At 41.7% G+C, this 21864-nt stretch overlaps 1 protein-coding gene across 1 annotated transcript; it reads left to right on the top strand.

The window, feature by feature from the left end:
* The first annotated feature begins 1413 nt into the window (after positions 1–1413).
* On the top strand, positions 1414–20298 carry tmem200a (transmembrane protein 200A). The gene is made up of 5 exons (XM_087852550.1): positions 1414–2141; positions 14679–14810; positions 15036–15253; positions 15331–15494; positions 16097–20298. Exons 2-5 carry the CDS (start codon positions 14686–14688, stop codon positions 17219–17221), a joined length of 1632 nt encoding a protein of 543 aa, XP_087708676.1. The 5' UTR covers positions 1414–2141; positions 14679–14685; the 3' UTR covers positions 17222–20298.
* The last annotated feature ends 1566 nt before the right edge of the window (positions 20299–21864 follow it).

Raw genomic sequence — 21864 nt, forward strand, 5'->3', positions numbered from 1 at the left:
ACTTTTGACTTAAAAAGAACATTTAAGCACAGCAGACATGTCAGGTACTGATGTAGCACTTTTCTTGTGTGAACTGTTGGTGGCTTAAATACTGTGAACTCTTAGACAGCAGTTTGTGTCCTGTTTTGCTTCACTTTTTATTGTTTACTTTTGCTTTGATGGCTCTTAGTTTAACCGCCAAACTATTTTGTGAAAGTTGGGATTAGGAAAGGATTGTGTTTTGGGTTAAGAAGAGATGAGCTTGGAGTAATGCTGTTCTTACAACTGGCACTAAAGACAGGTGTGAGTGTGAGTACCTGGGACACTACCAGCTTTGACTATTCAGCAGTATTCAAGGCTCTGGGTATAAGAACAAAGCCACCAATCAGTAGCTCATAAAATAATACAAAAATTTTGTGATCAAGAGGGAGTAAATAATATTGATCAATCATTAATTACATAATAATTACATAATAATTAGTCATTTACACTTGTTATTGGCATGAGATGGATTGGGGTAAAGATGGTATGTAAGGGTCACATTCAGGGTCAAAAATGATGCTTACATACCAGCACAAAGACTTTTGCCTCCTCTGCATGTGTATGTTCAGCTGCTCTTGAGGTTTCATTTCTCAGCAACTTAATCTGAGCCATCTGAACAAATAATGGGCTCTCTGTATTTCTTACATTTTCTCTCACACACAGACACACACCTACTGCTTATTGTTAAATATCCGCCCAAATGCCTTAAATTCTCTTCTTCAGCTCCACCCAGCTGCTATACTTCCCTGAAACTCTTCCAGCTTGTAAACACAGGAAATGACACACATGCCAACATCTGTAACGTTTTTGCTGCTCTCTCTCTCTCTCTCTCTCTCTCTCTCTCTGTGTGTGTGTGTGTGTGTGTGTGTGTGTATGTGTGTGTGTGTGTGTGTGTGTGTGTAAAGGAAAGCTGAGAAGTTGACAAAGACACAGCGCCGAGTGCTGCATCTGGACATCTGATGTCTATTTACATGAAAACCCGGAGAAACGTGCCAGTGCCGCAGTTAGACATAAAAGCATGCTTACTCTTCCTCGGCCTTTTATGGTTACCCAGTTTTCAGACTCCTGCTGCTTACTGCGCCCACAAAGATCTGTAAAACTACTGCAAGCGGATCCATGTTTGTCTTTGCTTAGAAAGCAATGACATGTCCATCTGTTTCCCCTCAGAAATCAGTCTCGCTTGTCTTTTGCGCGCCACAAATGCAAGAAAGTGCTCCGCGTGGAAGCCTGCCTGCTTTCCTTTCGTAAACACGCACACGCCCGAAGCGCACACATGCATATAAAAGTGCTACAGCGCGCGTACAACACATTCACCCCCATCTACCTCTCTCTCTCCCTCTCCCTCCTCTTCCTCTCTCACTCGCTCACACATTCTCACAAGCCTATAGCGCTTTTAGAAGAAATGGTTGGAGCTGCCCCTTCTCCCTGCAAGTCAGCGGAATAAAACGCGCTCTACACTTTTCACCAATTTTCTTTACACGAAACTCCTTGCTTCTAAGACGTTTTTTTTGTTGTTTTTGGTTGTTGTTTTTAAAAATATATATTTTTCCTTCTCCCTCTTTACGCAAATTGAAGTTCTTTTTTTTTCGAAAACAAGGATACCGGGAGTTTTACGCATTACATCGAGCCAGTCGAAGGAAGGGGATCATATCAGCTTCCTTTGTTGTCTTTTCTCACAAATAAAACAGAGTTCTCCGCTGGGGAATTACAACCACTTCGTTTAGGACTTTAAATAGGCAGAAAGGATTTTCCTTCAGTCGTAATTAGCGTGCCTCGCCACCCTCCTCGAGCGCGCGTACTCTCCATATGGCGTAAAACGTGCCTCGCGCAGGATAAAGTCATCAGAACTGGCACTTTGAAATATTTCAGTCTCACTTGGCGAACCACAGAAGCCTAACGACCATCGTCGCCTCCGTTAATAAGAAGCTTGGATGTCAGCAAATAGTACTGTCGCTTGGGAGTGGAACCGTCTCCTGTCATCTTCATTTTCTCCAGCATGGCATCTCACTGGAAGTAGCCTTCAAAGTGGAAGATGGCTTTTTACTGTCCCTAGGTTATAGCCTAATCCCTCCGCATGCCTAATGGCACACTGACGGTGAAAACTCGGCTTTTGTAAAAAGGTAAGAGCTTAGTTGTGGTTTAAACTCTTCAAGGGGAGACGTATTCAATCAGATTTAAGCTGACAGTTTTACAGTCTCCCTTTTATTTACATGCATATTTTACAATGCTCAATGTTTGAAGAATAAAAAGGTTTAACATCAGCCACAAAGACTGAAAGACTGATGAGTGGGGATACGTGTCATCTTACTATTATCATTTTTATGAGCTGTGCTAATCTTTGTGTGGTTTGTTTATTTGCTGTTTTATCTTGGAGGGAATCCTCTGATCATTTTACTGTGCCAAGGCTGAGATGATCCTTTGTTTAGGCCAGCCTGCTGTCTCTTGATTATCACTGGCCAACTGGTAGCCAAGAAAACGTGATGGCATGCATGTAAGCCTCCAAAGATGGATTAAAGATGATTAAAGGTCAAACAATTTTAGTGAGCCTATTGTCAGAAACCTTCAAGCAATATTAGGAGCACACAAAGATGTAACAGTAATATATGACTTTTTTTAAAAATGTCTTTACAAACATTTATGCAATAAACTAGCTCAGTGCTGCACAGTGCATGTGCACCAGAGGCTTCTTGTTTCCACATCACACTTGAGTAGGTGGAATACGGACCACGACTGGCTTCTAGTTATGATTTTACAGAGTCGTCTCATCTATACGCATGTTAAACTCGACTTTGAGGTGAAAGCAGAGAAATGTGATGATTGCCTTTTCATGGGCACATTTATAAAGATTCAAAAGAAGAAGAATGTGGAGCACTTTAACAGGAGGTGCACCGTCACTGGTTTTATTGTGCAGTGTGAATGAAATGATTTTGAATTAAGAGTCAGCCTCACCTTGAGGGCCGTTTGAAGAACTAGGGTAACTCACTCAGCCAAATGGCTCATAATAAGACAAATTTAGCTGCCAAACACTATGCAGAGAACTGGATCTGGGTTTAATTTGGGAATAATTAGGAAGTCGAGTGATGTGTTAGTTAATCCTCCGTCACAGATATCGTGCTAACCGGATAATCCTGTTTAAATACCCCCTTTGGTAGGTCAGCAGTTCCTTCAGTTTCTCACTCCAAAGACCTCCTTGATGAAATAATAAGATCTTTGTGTGTGTGTGGAGAAGAACAAATTCTGGTTTGGGGTTGGAAAAAAATGTTAGTAATCAAATTAAGGAAAGCAACATCACAAATGAATTATTTCATGTTTCAGTCCAGTTTGTCCACCACTGCTGCAGGGCTGCTGGGGCCAGCTCGCGTCCCAGGATGAGTGTGGGTGACTGACTGACACTCAGAGCTGTGAGGAAGACAGAATGAGTCATTTTAATGGAATCAACAGGGGGCTCACTCCAGTTCATAAACACACAAACACGCACGCTCTTACGCCTGGCATAAGCATCCGATGATTCAATGCAAAACTTAATTCAATTAAGTAGAGAATTTATCACAGGAGGCAATGATGCTGAGTCAGCGTGAAGGATATGTGCAAAAAAAGATTTTAAAAAAGAAAAGGAGTATGTATCAACAAAATAACGAGGGGGAAAAAAACAAGATGGTGAAGGGGGGGGATGATTTGACACTCCAGCACTCGCTTCAGAAAATGCACTGCCAAAAGGTCAGCGGGAAAACATAAAGGGACATATTCTCCAGACAGATGACTCACCCCCTGACCATGAGTCTGTAGGAGTGTGGCACTACACAAACACTCGTTTCTATCTGTTTTCCTCTTTTTTTCTCTTCTTCTTTTACTTCTGATAGTCTTATCTGTTCCCTAAAGAGCGCCAAGGAAACAGACATAAATCACAGCGGTCCTTTACATTGGACAGCAGCAGCGCGAGATGCGATAAGGTTAATACGATTCAACAGGGTCTGCGCAAAGTCACCTCTGGCTGATTAGACCTCTGCGTGCACAGACTGACTTAACCCACGCAGATCACACTCCAGTGTGCTCTGTTGTACTTGTTAGGCTAGGAAACTTACATCATTTAATTTTTTACTACCTTTAGGAGCTTGGTGACTCCCAACCAGGCTTGTTCACTTTAAATTTTCAGCAGTACAATGTTATATTCATGTTGATGAGAAGTAGGGATGGGTATCGTTTAGGTTTTATCCGATACTGGTGCCAAACCGGTACTTTTGAAACAGTGCTGGTGCTTAAACGGTGCTCAAACCGGTGCTTAAAGAATGGAGAACACAAAATTGGTCCAAAAACCTCTCATGTTCAGCTGTTTTTTGTGAAAAGATAACAATGTTAGCCTTTTCTGCAGCTATGGGGCATATATGGTATCACTCTTGGCTGGAAGCAGTGCTTAAACAATGGAAAAAACACAAACTTTATCCAAAAACCTCTCATGTTTAGCTGTTTCCCACTTTTTCTTTGGTCATTTTAGCCTTTTTGGCCAGGGTGAAGGGAGTATCTGCCATCAAACAAGAAGACAGCCGCATGTAGCTATGATGGTGTTTGCTAGTTCACCTTACGTGCATTAATGTAATAACGTGGTTAGCCTACTCAACGTAAATTACACACGAACAACATTAAGCTACTCACGCAGAGAAGAACGGCTGCTGCTGCCATCATCATCCGTCATCATTTCTGCTACACTGGCAGGGCTAGGGGCAAGGACTCTAATCTTCGGGTTTTTGGGGGATGTTGCTAACTCCGGGTCCGATAACAGGCACCACACCCGCAGTAGATGTGCACGGTGTGAGGTCTCGCAGCAAGCTATCAAATACGGCGCATTTTTCGGCTTTTAAAAAAAACGCTATGCGTCGCCAAGTGTTTAATCGGATTTGAGGAGTTACCTCCTTTGCACAGTATCAGCTTAAAGCACTTGTTGCAGGCTGCTGAGTTTGCATATTTTGCTGTGAAGTACAGCCAGACTTTTGACCGCTTCGCCTTGGGCATTTTTAATCTGTAGCTCTGCTCTAAAAGAACGGACGTACCTGGACCCGCCTACTATCCTCGGAAACGTAAAATGATTGGCTAGAATCTAAAGTGCATCACAGCTCAGGACAAAAAAAGCACCGAAATAAAGCATCGAAATGTGTGCTGCTTTTCGGTCTGGTTACTACCGTTTATGTCAGAACCGGTGCCATCATGGTACCGGATACCGGTACCCATCCCTAATGAGAAGCGTAAGAGTTGCCAATTACTGCATAACGTATTCTCAACTACAACTTGTGCTGTATTTTTCGGCACTATACCCAATCGTTGTAGAAATGTTACAACAAGCAGAGTATGTGACGCTGAAGTGGTTAAAAAAATGATCATGTCGCCAGTTTTTTTCCTTTTCTCACATAATGCTGATCTTGTCAGGGTTCATGTCGTTGTCACTGCTCTTGTTACTTACACCTACTAATTGGCCAAAGTGCCATGTAGCGGGTTCTGAGTTGGACAGCATGAGCTTTTCAATGTAGGTGAAAAGCAACAGACAAAAAGAAATATTTTGTAGGACGTGCACCAGCACATTTTTTTTTTTTTAGATCAGCAGCTGATCGAGCAGCTGTGGGGTATGTTTCTGGAGCTGAGTGTGACCTCTGAACTTTCTGGAAGGGCAACTAGAGAACATCTCATCTCATGTCAGGAGTGAACAAAGTGGATTACTGAAACATCTGGCTGCATGAAAGAGATTTGTTCCCAGTGTGTATGCAGGGCACAGCATGCATAATCCATGTGTCTTCACTTTCACAGTCACTAAATGCCTGGAGAAGCAGAGAAGTCATCTGTAAGAGATCGCACTAGCTAGTCCATATTACACTTGTACAGTGTTCTATAAAATACTACTATGTGCTCCTACCATAGCTAGCATAAAAGATGGATGTAGTGACTGTGACATCACTCTCAAAATGAGTTTCTCAAGCCACATTTTGAAACCTCGACATGAGTGTTTTGGTTTTGTTGCTATCGTGGTTGCAAACAATAGGATGTGATGAAGGGGGCAGGTCTGACTGTGAAGCCACACGCTTATTTAGCCAATATGACTTGTGATTGCCAATTCTGTAGCCATTGTATGTGAGGTATAGCACAGATAATTCAGTTTTTTTGAAACATGGTATCATCAAGATTTACAAAATGGATGTATTTTTTATTCAAAATGACCCAAAATGTATGATTGAGCCCATAAACATAAGACATTCTCCCACTTAAATAGAACCAGAAATCCTTTTTGCAACCACATCTATCGCCATTTGGCGGCCTTCAGACGCAATGCAAGCTCTTACAGTTACAGTCAGTCAGTGTTTTGACTGCCAATGTGTTCGTTTTTGGAGCCAAATATTATCTTATATGAATGTGAAGGTGACATTTATACTAGGCAGCTTGATTAGCAAGCACCATTCAGAAAATATACGAGTGCAACACACAGACACACACATATCAACTATTTAGTGCAAAATTCCACTCATCAAGTGATGCGTGCAAATTTCTGGGATGGTCTGTACTGCACAGCAAGCCATATTGTTTGACAGACAATCCATTAAAAATGCTCCAACAGGCATAAAGAGCATGCACGCACACACACACACACACACACATACACTGAAGAGGTGCAGTTTAATGACTGGCAGTAGTGGACGAAGCCTAGCAGAAACTAACTGGCTCCAGAGCCCGTGCCGGGACGCCTATCAGTCAAGGCAGCCATGAACCTATGTCAATTATCCAGGTGACAAAAACAAAACTTGCCCTCAGTCAGAGTTGTTATGAGTTATGAGGAGGGAATTCATATTTTGCACCCAGCTGTAAATGTGCTTCGTAGATCTGTAATTTTGGACATTGAGAGTCTGTGGAGGCAACCTCAAGTGGAAAATTTGTTATAGCTGTGTAGCATTCTTCCACCTCCAGAGGCACCTGTTTGTTAAATTAATAAACTGCGTAAACTGCTAATATGTCGTGTTTCTTCAGACTTAAATCATCCAATCAAATAAATGGCACCAAACAAGAGTTAATAGCAGAACAATCTGTTTGGCTTTTGACATTTTTCATGGGTGCAACCCCCATACTCAACTCTGCTCATGCATTTACAAACAGTGTAAGATTTATCGCCAAGAAACATTGTTACAGCAACCAAACGCAACATTTCCTTACTTTTTTTGCTAAGTTTATACCCATCTTCATCCAGTCCAAGACGTTTTGGCTTCTATTTAGTGAGTGATCCTTATTGTGTTTTATTAATCTGTTGCTTAGCGCTAATCGGCTGATATCTGTGTTATATACAGTTTATGATAACAGCCTATTGACTCTGCTCGAGAGCAGAGGAGGATCTAACTTGAATGGGCAGAGCTACGAGAGAAGCAAATAAATTGGCAAGCAGTAAATTCATTCTTATCAAATTAAGTCAGTCTATGAACTTTATAGACTCTTTCATGAATTACATTATTGTCACCATTAGCGTAGGTGTAGAATGAATCTGAAGTGCTTTATTTTGACATGGGAATAAAAAAAAAACCTACAAAAAAAGCTTGATGGTATAATTGTTTAAGCTTTTTAAGCTAAAAGGACAGAACACAAAGATCTGATTTTGTTCACTTTTTTTTGTTCTTAACTCCTGCAAGTTAATTTCCATCACGCCTGGCTCGAGAGCATTAAGTGAACTACATTTTAATATTCTGAATACTTGCAAAACTATTAAAAAGTCATAATTATATTCACTGAATTAAAATAAAACCACGCTGTTAAGTCGTGCTGGTGTGTTGTTTCCATGTTAGACTCTCAGCTCCATGCGATTATGGCAGATGACCTTAACTTCAGCAGGAGGGGGGAGGGAGGGGGGGCTTTGTCTGTCTCTGCATTTTCATGGCCTCAGTTAACCTCAGCAGAGAACTTTACGGCATAAACAAAAACAAATGACCCACTATAATTGTAACAGGAGACATGTAACATTGGATGCCAGATTTTCCCTCCCTAGCAAGCTCCATTTTTATCCTCCTGCTCATTCCTCTCTCATTACATCTCTCCTTGCCTCTTTCCTTCGTACTCCATCTGTGTCCATATTCAAGTTCTTTCTCCATGACATGTCAGCGCACACTTCACTGCAGTGAGTCATTTGAAACAAACTTTCCTCAGCATGCTCAGAGTACAAAAAAATAAAAAGTCTCTGGAGTTTGTTAAATGTAGATCAAAGTGTCTCCTGTAGTCGCTTACTCCCTGTCTCCTTCCTCTGGCTGTGTCTCCTTCCAGTCTCACATCTTTACTCTCCCTTCAGCTTCTCAGTTTCTCCTTCTATCCCACCTGTCATGTTCTCGTTCCTCTTCCACGCTGCATCATTTCCTCTCTAATGTGAGGATTTAGAGAAAGCTGGGTTGTAGAGCCTTAGCACAAATCACATAAACAAGATGTAACTGAAACCCTGAAGGTAGCTGTGAAAAAAGAAAAAGAAATATAGGTCTTAATCTCCGGTGTGTCCCTTTCAGATTTAAAAGTCTCCAGCATCCTCTCCTTCCCTCCCCCTCTTAATCAAACCTCTTTCACGCAGAGGTAGAGGTGGAAACAACTTAAAGGTCAAAACTGGCTTAAAATAATGCATGGGGAATGCCCCTGTGTTGATAGTACACATGCTAATGATGCACCTGTCATCCCAGTGCACACAGCTGGCAGTTGCTATGGAAACGTGTCAGCTAGCAGCAGCATATAGTTGCTATAGGGACAATATATCACGTGGCGTCACCTATAGATTAGCTGTTATCGGCATTATCACGCTACAAAAAAAGGAGGAGGTGTTACAATGTGCCGAGGGAACTCTCTGCCCTGAGAGATGTGATGCATCTATTTAAAACGTCTCCAAATGCTTAAATAACTTCACAGAGAATGAGTTCGCTCCCTGAAAGGGTGAGGCAAATTGCTTTAATATGTTTTCGTGCCTTACCGAAAGCACCCAAAGATAAACCCGCTGCAGCAATTTAGCAATTACTAAGGTGATCACACGAGGCCTGATTTATTATTCATTTTAGACCAATTTAGATAACTGCCCAGCAAGGCAGCGGACTGGAAACGAAGCAGCGGGTTTTTGCACGAGTTTTGTGTGTTTCATCACCGTTTAAGCAGCAAGCTCACAATAAGTCTTTAAAATAGAAGAAGAAGAAGGACATGAGCTGAATGCATGTGGCGAGCTCGATTACTGAATGTTAACTTTCATCTCTTTTGGTCACTGCACATGGAAAGCCTTTATGTGTCAGAGCCTGAGTGCTTTCTCATTAGGCTGCTGGTGTTATCTGTGTGACAGCACTTCTTCTTTTTTGTTGTTGTTGGTTTCTTTTTTTTTACTCCAGTCTTGTTAAAACTATGGATGCACTCAGCTTGTTTTCTTTTGTGGTCTTTTCACAGCTGTCAGGAAAAGCATTTTTACCCTCCTCTTGTTTTTTCTTTTTTTATCCTCTTTCGATCACTCATCACCCCCACTTTGTCCCAGAACAATTGTTCCCTTTTTTTTTTTGTCTTTAACTGCTTTTTTTCCCCTCTGTGATGAAAGCATGACTCAGTGTTGCACCTTACATGAACTGATGTAAATAAATATACTCCATCCTCAATTCTTTTTCTGTTCTTGCATTCCTTTTGTCATCTATCCTCTACTTTCTACTCCTAACTCCAGCTCTCGCTACCCTTCTTTTTTGCCGCCGCCGTCCATCCTTTTTCCTCCTGTTTCGGTAAACCGAGGAAATCTCTCCCGTTGCTCTTGAAACATTTGTGTGGGTTCCTGTTTGACGCACACCGAGGAGCGAAGGGGAGAGAATCAGGGAGAGAGAGAGAGGCAGAGTGAGGGGGAGCACAGAAAACCTGAGAAAAGTGGCTGGTTGTGTTTGTCCTTGTGTGATTCACCATCTGTGGTGGAGAGCGCTCTCTTACAGCAGTTTTTCAACCAATAAGATGATTGACATGAAAAATACATTAAAATGTGAGAAGGAGAAAAGAGGGTAGGAGGAGAGAACGTCTGGTCTTGTGTGTGATTCACAGTTACTTTGAATACTAAAAGCTTTGTCTGATTTTGAATATTAAATCTGACTATTGCTTTCAGATATGCAGAAGAAAAGAAAGGAAGGAATGGAAGGAGGGAGGGAGGGAGGGAGGGAGAGAGCGAAACAGGAAAGTGACCGAATAAAATTCAATTAAAATTAGATACAGATTAAAAATAGATCGAAGAGGACAGAGGGTGGGAGGGAAGAGAGAGACAAACAAAGAGAGCGATAAGATGAGAACGTAAGCTGGGGTGGAGACAGAATGAAAGTAGGGAAAGCAAACATTATTCAGGGTCACAACCAGAATGCATTAGCACACAGACAGCGGGTGAGAATGGAAGCGAGAGGGGGAGATTTACAGATTGTGCCTTCTTGGAAGAAAAAGGAAGACAGGATGGACACGTGGAAGCAAAAAAAAGAAAAGGGAAGGTCATTGGTGTATTATCATTCCCATGCTAAATTTGTGTGATCCTTTATATATACAGACATGCGCACATGCCCGAAGGCTGACATACTGTTTACAAACCTGGGAACCAAATAACTTTGTAACACACGACTACACAGAACATATGTATGGTACATAAAAGTAAGTAATACAGAAAGAATGACATCACATTTGTTCTAAGTCAGGCAATGGGTCATTAAAGTATTCTTTATATTCTTCTGAATATGCCTGTGATCATGAAATAATAAATACATAAGCGAGCATGTCTGATAGCACTTAGAAAGCAGAGAGAGAGGGCCATGCTAAAACTGACCTTTCATGACATTTGTCTTATTATAATACGATGACGTCAGCTGGAGCTGTTATTGGTCTATCGTCACACAAAATTGGAAAATGATATCTTGAAAACTGTGGACACTAGACTGCTGACAAACAGGCAAATGGAACTGATTGCATACTTCCTGCCTTTGGGGCTAGAAGTGTTTCAAGTGCACCGTTATTAGTACAATCTACTCAGTGCTTTATGCATTTACACTAGACATTTGGCCTCAAGTTATTTGCTGGTAAGCTTGTTTGTGAAATGAAAGTTTATATTACTAAAGCTACTCCCTTGCCGCAAAGGGTCACCACAGCAGCTAGCTTCCCGAACCATCCCTTAAGGGGATTTGTGTGTGTCTAGCTGGAATTGAACAAAGAGCCATATGCCTGCCAATTAAATGTGTTAACCTCTACACCCTAAGATAATCTACCGTAGCTTTAAATGATTGTGTTGCACAACGTTAAGATCATCATTCAGCAGTATCACAGCTGTTGTTTCTCCTGTTTAAAGGTTCCAGAAAAAGAGAAAACCAAAATGCAGCTTTGGAAAGTCCAAAACCCAAAGTGAGGACTCAGCGATGTAAACGGAGTACATAAGAGTCAGGAAAAAGAAGTATGTGATGCAGCATGTGAGAACCCAGCTAAGGTTCAAAGACAACAAAACAAAACAAGAAAAATAGATTTAACCATTTTTTTGGTTTATTTTTTCCATGAATTGTTTACTGAAAAACTGTAGAAACTGTTCAAAAACTACAGTCTTATTCAATATTGGAGACAATGAACTTGTGAAATATTGGAATGTCCAGTTGCTGCCAAAATTCATCATTGTATGGTTGTTTTTGTGCTCAGGTGGGTTAACAGCACATACAATAGAATAGAATAGAATAGAATTCAACTTTATTGTCATTGCACATGCACAGGTACAGAGCAACAAAATGCAGTTTGCATCCATCCAGAAGTGCTTTAGCTGTGATATAGATATATTACAATGTATATTAGCAATAGATATGTAAGTATATTACAGAAATGGGTCTATTATGGTATGTTATAATGTTCACGGTATGAAGTATGTTATGAATATTCTATAACTATAAGTATGTACAGGCTGTAGTGAGTACAGGCTATGTACAGGATATAAATATGAAAAACTATACAGAAATCTGAGATATACAGCTATACAGAAATGTGAACTATGCAAGTTATAAACAGTTGTAGGATTAAAAATTATCGTATGTACAGAATGATTATTTACACAGAACTATACAGTAGTGCAGTTAAGATAAGTGAGTCAAATGTATTATTTTTAAAAAGCCCTGTTTGGGATTATCTTCTCATGGACCAATCGCATGCTTCCAGCACAGCTGCTATATTTAGATCACTCAACTGGAGTCCAACTTTGTTACGTTGTCGTGGAGAAGCGAGGAGTCAAACCTGTGTGGCCAAAGAAACAAAAAGCAGGTTCTTTTTTTCTTTCTGTTTTAAGTGCCGACACATTATGGCATGAACAGTAGCGCAGGTTCTGGATGTTGTTCTTCAAACGTCAGGATGTTACAGCAGAGCTCTGCATTAATAGCTTCACAAATTCACATCGCACAACCTTGTGGGAAAGGCGAGTATGCTCCTGATCCTGCTCTTGACCTTATGTGCTTCCTTCAGGCGTGGACACTCTGTCCTCTTCAAGTAAAAAGTGGTGAACGTTGGGTCTTGCAGGGAGACTTAATTATGAGCAGCAGCAGTGGCCCTCCATACTAAGCATGGGTCAGTTTGAAAGAGAAGTTGATGCTTTTTTTTTTCTCTTTGCAAGTTTGAGGATGCAAGTTCCTGAAAGCAGTCTGGAGGCGCTTGAGAGGGCAGGATGAAACTCAGAACTTTGATCACACTTCACATAAACTGGGTGATTGACTTACTGATTACCTTTGGGGGCTGTAGTCTGGTAGAAAACCCTATAAAAATCACAAATAAAATTAGCAGGAGTGCAAAAGAAAACCAGCGGTTGTTCGCTGCTAATTTTTACAGAGCTCGCTCTGAACTGCTGAACTGTTTTCACATTTTCATCTGAAATTTGCATTTAAATTTAGTACCAAGGTCACTCAGCAACAAATTCAGTCAGTGTAATCCTCTTCATGCGCAACAGGACAATGCTAATGTTCATGTGAGGTCAGATTAACAGGCATTTAGACCCAAATGAGTGCTTTCAAAATAAGCCTGTGTTTGTTTAAGCCCCCTTCCTTTAATAACGATAATAGATGTATGAGCAGCTGGTGAGCCCAGAGACCATGATTCATTCGAATGTTATGACAGAATTGAGGCGATGTATTTTATTAAAATCTATAACAGCTTTTTAAAAAATGCAAATAACGACAGGAGGAAAAACAATAAACATGCAAAAGCAATAAATGCAGGATGTGAATCAGAATGAAACACACTACACAAGACTCAAATCACAAGCCAAGTATGCTTTTGGGATTTGTTTCCTTTACATCCTACAAGCATCCTGCAGGCCTGAACAGTGTTGCCAACTCCTCAGTAAGGAAAATCGCTATTGGCTGTCCTAAAAGTCGCTAGAAGTCGTTAAATGACGTCATCACCTAATTTGCATAATTGGTCATGCTAATATAATTGTAACCTACGCTGTTGGAGAGAGAAATAACATCGTGGAAGAGACATAAAGTAAGCAAAAAACGTCCTAAATGCATTTAGAATTTATTTAGAACTACAAATTAAATTTCTTTTAGCAATTATTGTTTTTTAATGTCACAATTCCAACCCTGCTCCTTTATCCGGGCTTCGACCGGCAAAAGTGACCCGAAATAGGCACTGTGGTGGAGTTTGTGTGTGTGTGTTTATAAGTAGTTTTAAATCTTGTGATCCACAAAACAGCATAACAGTAAAGGAAGAACTGACTGCGTTACAGTCATTGCGAGAGCAGCGGCTTTGCTCATGCGCGGTTCATTTGCAGTTTGGACGCATAGGTGTGAACATCTCCTGCAGCTGGGGGAGGACTATCCTCCGCCCGTGAGCGCTTTAGTACGGGTGAGGTGCCCACGGCAGCACCGCTGCTTGTTGAGAGTAAGAGCAACACGCTCATCACGTCAAAAAGTTGTCATAAATAAGTCTCCAATAACACCAGAAAAAGTCACCAGATTTGTCGCTAGTCGCTTTTTAGAAAAAAAAGTCGCTAAGGGGCCTGAAAACTCGCTAAATATAGCGACAAAGTCGCTAAGTTGGCAACACTGGGCCTGAATGTACAGCTTCATGTGCATCTACACTTGCACACTTGCACCATGATCGTCCTGAAGACTGACAACAAGCAGCTGAACAAAACATGAGCAGAGCAGGCTGTTGTGCTGCTTGGTGTGCTTACATCTGTATCACTGCTAGGCTCTAAAGAGTATTTCTGGGACTTGGAAAGATGCTAAAACAAGCTTTCGTCATGACACACTTTCCCCGTTAGCAAAAAAATAAATAAAACAGCTTTGAAAAAGTGCATGAGGTGACACATCAGCTTTAAATCACACAAACAGAGCTGTGATCTGCACAACTGTGGGAGACGGTGTGCTACTGACTATTACGTGTCTTACACATCATATATTAGGACTACCTGGGAGACTGTGACTATACTGACACACATGTGCATCTGTGTTTTGATACAGTTGTGTTTTTTCCTCACTGTGACTATACTGTGCATACCTATGCCAAATACATCTCTTTTTTAGCAGCAGCATCTTGTAATTGTATGCACCAAAGCCCTAACAATCTCTTAGCAACAAACTGTAAACCAGTGACGTGGATGCTGATTAGACAGTAGAATTTAAAAGTCATTAACTCCTAATTTGTGTCTGCAGGTGAAGAATGACTGCAGCGGCAGGTGTGCTAACAGGCTTGGCCAAGCTAAAGCGCCAGGACTCTGCTCGCTCTCAGCATCGACCATCGACATCGCCGGGCCTGGGACACGTCGCCCCCGAGGCCGCTCCTAGGTGATTGTCATGTGCATTCATTTTAACGCAGTAGACAGAACTATAAATTACCCTTTTAAATTGCTGCCTCTGCAGCAGGAAAGAGGATATTGTCACAAAAGCTAATGTTTTTTGGTGAAATTGCTTCTGCAGTCTCTGAAAATTTGCTGTATTTGTTACCCGTTGCTGTTAAACTGTTGCCTCCAAAAATCCATTTGTGTTTTCTTGCCATCCTTTTTCATTTAGGAAGAGGAAGAGGCGCACCGACGTCGTAGTGGTGCGAGGTAGACTCCGTCTCTACTCCGCATCAGGGTTTTTCCTCCTTCTGGGACTGATCATCTTGGCCATAGGGATTGGCATGGCTACGCTAGGTTACTGGCCTCACAGTAAAGCCATACTCGCTGGAGGAGGAACTGGAGTCAAGACAGAAAAGGATGCAGCCAATGCGAGCCACAATGGGCAAGGTGAAGAAGGGTGACTAGAAACCTGCTGGCAAAAGTTTGTTCCTCTCATGGCTCATCTCGCTGTTTTGTGGTTTTAGGTACGCCTTCCAAGGAGACTGAGAGCGCTCTGATGCGATTCCTAGAACAGCATCTTCACTCTGAGAGGATGAAGATGCTCGGGCCCTTCACCATGGGCATTGGGATTTTTATTTTCATCTGTGCTAATGCAATACTTCACGAAAACAGAGACAGGGAAACCAAGGTAAGGCTGAAATCATCGCATCAGGATGCGCACAGTCGAAATACTCAAACGCTGTATGGGAAACAAAGAAGTTGGAAGGTTTTTGTGGGTAATGCAACTTTATATTTTGCATAATCTGCTTCAAAAGTAGGTTCTTTAGCAATATTTCCATCAGATTTTTCTAAATTTAAAAGCCAGAACTTGTGGTTAATATTTCTTCCTTGTCACTGATTCTTGTTTCTGTCCCTCCTCCACTCTCTAGAAAATAAAGGGCATGCACACTCTAGTCATCCATATTCATCATCCCCATAACATGCAGATCAGACTTCTTCCAATCTCCTTCCACCTTTAGCTCTGCAATTTTCCCTCTGATCAAATTCCCTCTGTTTCCATGCTCTCTTCTTCTCTCCTTTGATTCAATTAGCCCACTCCTTCTCCCTTCCCTTTACTGGTAATCCTTGTGAGAAACATGTCCCCCAAGGCCACACGGTGGCAACGTGCACAAATTTAAAACTACAGGGAGATAATGTGTTTTAATGAAACGCTTCAAATATTTTCAGGTAATCTAAAATAAATGCTGCTGCTGCTGCTACTTCTGCTAATACGATTTTCATTTGCTGTAGATCATCCATATGAGAGACATGTACTCCACAGTCATCGATATCCACCGCCTCAGGCAGAAAGAGCAAAAGCAACACCAACACCGGAACAGCACCTGTGTGAGAGAAGTTGGAGATCTTCGAGTCTTCGGCTGCGATACTGCCGCACGGTTAGCCAGCAACTCCCTCCTAGCCTTTTCTCGTGCTGGAAGCATTGCCGGAGGAGGGAGAGGTTCTACAGAAGAGGAGGAGGTGTTGTTAGGGGATGAGGAGTATCACAGACGTAGAGAACAGGCTAAGATGGATTGTAACTTTGCAGGGCTATTGGCACCCCTCTATAAGGATCGCCCATTTTGTGGCCCCGGGGTCGGGCTGGTTCATTCGGATTCCATGCGTCACCAGTGGTCAGCGGATGGAGATGGAGAGAGGGGAGGACACCATGCACGCTCTATTGTCTCCTCCTCTATCTCTGCATTTACGCTCCCTGTTATAAAACTCAACAACTGTGTTATTGATGAGCCGGAGATGGAGGCAATAACTGAAGAGGACAGAGGAGGAGAGAGAAGAGAAGGAGAGAGGTCGCAGCCTCTGACCTCCGTGGAGTCTCTGGTGGTTCCCGTGGCATCCGTTGCCAAGGCCTCCAAACCACCGGGCCTACACAGGAGTAACTCCGCCTCCTCCTCATCCCGCTGCTCCTCCTTATCCTCGTCCTCCCTCTCCCCTGCTCCCTCCTCTACCTCAGGCTGCTGGCTTTCCCCGGGAGCAGCAAGGAGTGACTTTGGCTCCAACTCCTCTCTGCACATGCTCAACAGCCATTCCAAATCTCTGGACTTGGAGCGCGGACCGAGCATGCTTAGCGTAAACCCAGAGCAGCGGAAGCACCCTAGCTGGCCCCGACTTGACCGCAGCAACAGCAGCCGTAGTAACAGCGGCAGTCGAGGCAGCACCAAAGGCTACAAGCGGCTGGAGGACAGAGAAGAACAAGGAGATCGGCTCTTGGAGGTGTCACAGTCTGCGGCAGCGAGGCGCGACTATAGTAAGCGCGAGAAGCTGCTAATGATATCCAGGTCGCACAATAACCTGAGCTTTGAGCATGATGAGTTTAATAGCAGCGCACTGAAGAGAGGCAGCTCTGAGACTCGGTTCTGATCGCACTGAACTAGAGGTTGATCACAGTTCTGTCTTGTTCTGTAAATTGCCCTCCACACAGTATGAATGTACAGCTTGTGCTGGAGGAAACTGACAAGTTTAATGGCTACACTGTGCACAGAGGAAACTGAAGCAGTTTCAAGGAAGCCTGTTTTTATGAGCAGCAGGTTGTAGAGTAATGGAACAACTTGCACAGTGAAAGAGTTCAGGTCTATTGTCAGTCAGACACAATGGGCCTACTGCATTAGGGTGACATTAGTTGATCTACGACAGTGATTCCTAATCCAGGGCACATCTGCGGTAGGTTAGCCAAGGAGTATATGAAAAGACTAGCTCAGCTGTTAGCATTAAATAAAAGAATTAGTGGACCTGTGGAACTTTAGGCAGTGAAGGGAAAACTTTGGATAAGCAGAAATGTTTACAAAAGATAAAATGGTTAAACGTGATTAAAAGTGGATAACTCGCTAACTGTATAGCTAATAGTTGGAACTATTAGCCAACAGCATGCACAAAGAAATGATGTTATGAGCTAAACAGGATGGATAACAAGCTGAAATACTGTACAGTAGCTAGCTAAATTCATAAATGTTGTCAATTATTTTGCTGATGCTACTAAATTGTCAGCTTTCAGTATTGATTAATCCAATGAAATAACAATACAAAAGTAGGCTGAAAGAATTTGAATTGTTACCTTAACATAAAAATAAGATCGCTAGCCATATAAATAAATAGGGGAAATTGGTCAATCGTCTGTGAAAATACTGGACAAATGATTAAAATAGTCATCTAATAGTCCTGGACTAATCGTTGAGAAATTTGAACATGAAGGGTTTAACCAAGGAAGAGTTTTTTCAGTCCAGAGGGGTGAACTACGATGTGAGATTAATGGGCTAGCAAGCTAAGATAAAGGTCAGAGTATTCTTTGTCATGAACTTTGGTTCATGACTTTTACCTGGATAAATCACCATGGTTACTTGTGCTAAATCACCATGGTTACTTGTGCTAAATCACCATGGTTACTTATGCTGAACACAAAACTTATTTTGTTTTGTTACGACAGCTAAAGCAAAGAAAGCCTGACTGGGTTGAACATCCTGTGTAGTATACTTCTCAGGACTGTTGGGATATGTAAGATGGAAAAAGGTTGGATAAATGAAAAAAGCTCATTTGCACTAATGAGCTTGAAAGTCAATATTTGGTATGAGCACCATTATTCATCAGCCTGAACTCTTTTAGGCAAGTTTTGTTATTATATCTTTAAGTTGTGTTCAGGAATAGTTCTCCAGGCTCCTTTAGGCATATTCAAAGATCTTCTTTGGATGTTGGCTGCCTTTCATCGTGCTCTTTGTCAAGATGATCCCGCTCTGTTTCAATTGATGTCTGGGCTCTGGGGAGGCCAATCCATGACTGATAGTGTTTCACTGTGTATTTTTCCATCCATATATGCTTTAAGAGCACTGCATTGGCAGTGCGTTTGGGGTCATTGTCATGCTGAAAAATTAAGCTGTTGCCAATCAGATGCTTTCCCGAAGGCATTGCATGGTGGATCTAAATCGGATCATACTTTTCTGAATGCTTAAATCAATCAGTGTTGACGAGATCCCAACTCCGCTGGCAGAAATGCAGCCCCAAACCAAAACAGACCCTCAATTGTGTACAGATGGCTGTAGACTTTCACTGTTCTGCATGCTGATGACAATTTGAAGCAGCACATTTTACATATGTCTTAACTACTCCATAAGACCTGTTACCATTGATTTGTCTTTCTCTTGTCCAGTTTCCAAGAATCCTTTAAGGATATACTGCACACCATGCTGAGATATGCCGAGTTTCTAGCTAATACTATTAATATTTCTGCACAAATACTATTTTATGCCTGTCAAACTGTGATATCTTTGACATTCCTCATAGACTAAAGGAATGGGAACAAATGATGCGTTTTTGTGACAGGGTGCTAGCGATACAATGTGAAATTGGTTCCTTGCTAAGTTGTTTGTTACGTATGGAAACAACACTGACTACTCCCTTGAGTTAGGTGCCTTTTTTATGCTTAAATTATTCATAGGTCAGTGTTAAGCAGCTTAACTTACAACCAAGAAGTAATGGTCAGGTACAAGGACTGGACTAAAAAATAAAAAGCAGCCAATGTCCAAAGAAATGAGAATTGCTCATGACCACTTATTAATTACAAAAAAGTCCCCCTCAAGGGATTAATAATTTTTTTTTATATATATTTTATATTCCCCTTGCTATAAGAGCTGTTTAACACCCAAATTTCTCATCCGTGGGATAATAAAGCTTTATTCTAATAAAATACATCACATCAGTCTGCTTGATATCATATTAAGAAATCATTTCTGAAGTTTTACCATCACTGAGACAATATAACCAGCACTGCTACATAAGGTTTTTTACATATAAATCACCTGTTGCACAAAGGGTCCCGTAAGACGAAGGAAGTTACTACAATGCCAGTGGGCTCTGCAACAGAGATATAAATCAAATAAAGATAGTAGCCTGGGAAATACAACAAAGAAGTCATGATGTCCTGCAGTATTACAGTCCATCTCTAAACTAGAAATAAAAACCTCAGTCTATGGCTCTGCTACAGGCATTTCAAGGTTATTTTTACAAAATTAATGCAATGGATATCATTCAGGATATTCAGTCATACAGTTATCTTTCTGTGTACTATCATAAATGAGAAAACCATGGTTCATCTGGTGCATCAGCCACAGTATTTTTTTCTGTCAAAACAGAAGGTATATTTATAGCAACCATTAGTTATTTCTGATCAACAATCAAAAATAAGTTAATGTTTGTCTATATCTAAAAATCTCTAATTAGGATAACAGACAATTTGACTCTTTCTGTATCTGATTTATTATTGAATAAATGTTTGAACCTGTATAAAAAATAGTTCTCGGTATTAGAACAATTGAACCCACATTTATTTATCTTGTGCTGTCTTTATAAAACCAGAGATCTGTATCATGCAAGTGTTGTTTCCTTTTATTTGATCACATTTTTATGATGGTTTGTTTTGAGGAATTCCTGTTCTTGGATATCTAATTGAGTTTACAGTGGGGCAAAAAAGTATTTAGTCAGCCACCGATTGTGCAAGTTCCCTCACTTAAAATGATGACAGAGGTCAGTAATTTGCACCAGAGGTACACTTCAACTGTGAGAGACAGAATGTGAAAAAAAAAAAATCCATGAATTCACATGGTAGGATTTGTAAAGAATTTATTCGTAAATCAGGGTGGAAAATAAGTATTTGGTCAATAACAAAAATACAACTCAATACTTTGTAACATAACCTTTGTTGGCAATAACAGAGGTCAAACGTTTACTATAGGTCTTTACCAGGTTTGCACACACAGTAGCTGGTATTTTGGCCCATTCCTCCATGCAGATCTTCTCAAGAGCAGTGATGTTTTGGGGCTGTCGCCGAGCAACACGGACTTTCAACTCCCGCCACAGATTTTCTATGGGGTTGAGGTCTGGAGACTGGCTAGGCCACTCCAGGACTTTCAAATGCTTCTCACGGAGCCACTCCTTTGTTGCCCGGGCGGTGTGTTTTGGATCATTGTCATGTTGGAAGACCCAGCCTCGTTTCATCTTCAAAGTTCTCACTGATGGAAGGAGGTTTTGGCTCAAAATCTCACGATACTCGGCCCCATTCATTCTGTCCTTAACACGGATCAGTCGTCCTGTCCCCTTGGCAGAAAAACAGCCCCATAGCATGATGTTTCCACCCCCATGCTTCACAGTAGGTATGGTGTTCTTGGGATGCAACTCAGTATTCTTCTTCCTCCAAACACGACGAGTTGAGTTTATACCAAAAAGTTCTACTTTGGTTTCATCTGACCACATGACATTCTCCCAATCCTCTGCTGTATCATCCATGTGCTCTCTGGCAAACTTCAGACGGGCCTGGACATGCACTGGCTTCAGCAGCGGAACATGTCTGGCACTGCGGGATTTGATTCCCTGCCGTTGTAGTGTGTTACTGATGGTGACCTTTGTTACTTTGGTCCCAGCTCTCTGCAGGTCATTCACCAGGTCCCCCCGTGTGGTTCTGGGATCTTTGCTCACCGTTCTCATGATCATTTTGACCCCACGGGATGAGATCTTGCGTGGAGCCCCAGATCGAGGGAGATTATCAGTGGTCTTGTATGTCTTCCATTTTCTGATGATTGCTCCCACAGTTGATTTTTTCACACCAAGCTGCTTGCCTATTGTAGATTCACTCTTCCCAGTCTGGTGCAGGTCTACAATTCTTTTCCTGGTGTCCTTCGAAAGCTCTTTGGTCTTGGCCATGGCGGAGTTTGGAGTCTGACTGGTTGAGGCTGTGGACAGGTGTCTTTTATACAGATGATGAGGTCAAACAGGTGCCATTCATACAGGTAACGAGTGGGGGACAGAAAAGCTTCTTACAGAAGACGTTACAGGTCTGTGAGAGCCAGGGATTTTCCTTGTTTGAGGTGACCAAATACTTATTTTCCACCCTGATTTACGAATAAATTCTTTACAAATCCTACCATGTGAATTCATGGATTTTTTTTTCACATTCTGTCTCTCACAGTTGAAGTGTACCTCTGGTGCAAATTACTGACCTCTGTCATCATTTTAAGTGGGGG

Source organism: Neolamprologus brichardi, chromosome 15 (assembly GCF_056152115.1).
Source record: "Neolamprologus brichardi isolate AB-2024 chromosome 15, ASM5615211v1, whole genome shotgun sequence".
In the NCBI taxonomy this organism is placed as follows: Eukaryota; Metazoa; Chordata; class Actinopteri; order Cichliformes; family Cichlidae; genus Neolamprologus; species Neolamprologus brichardi.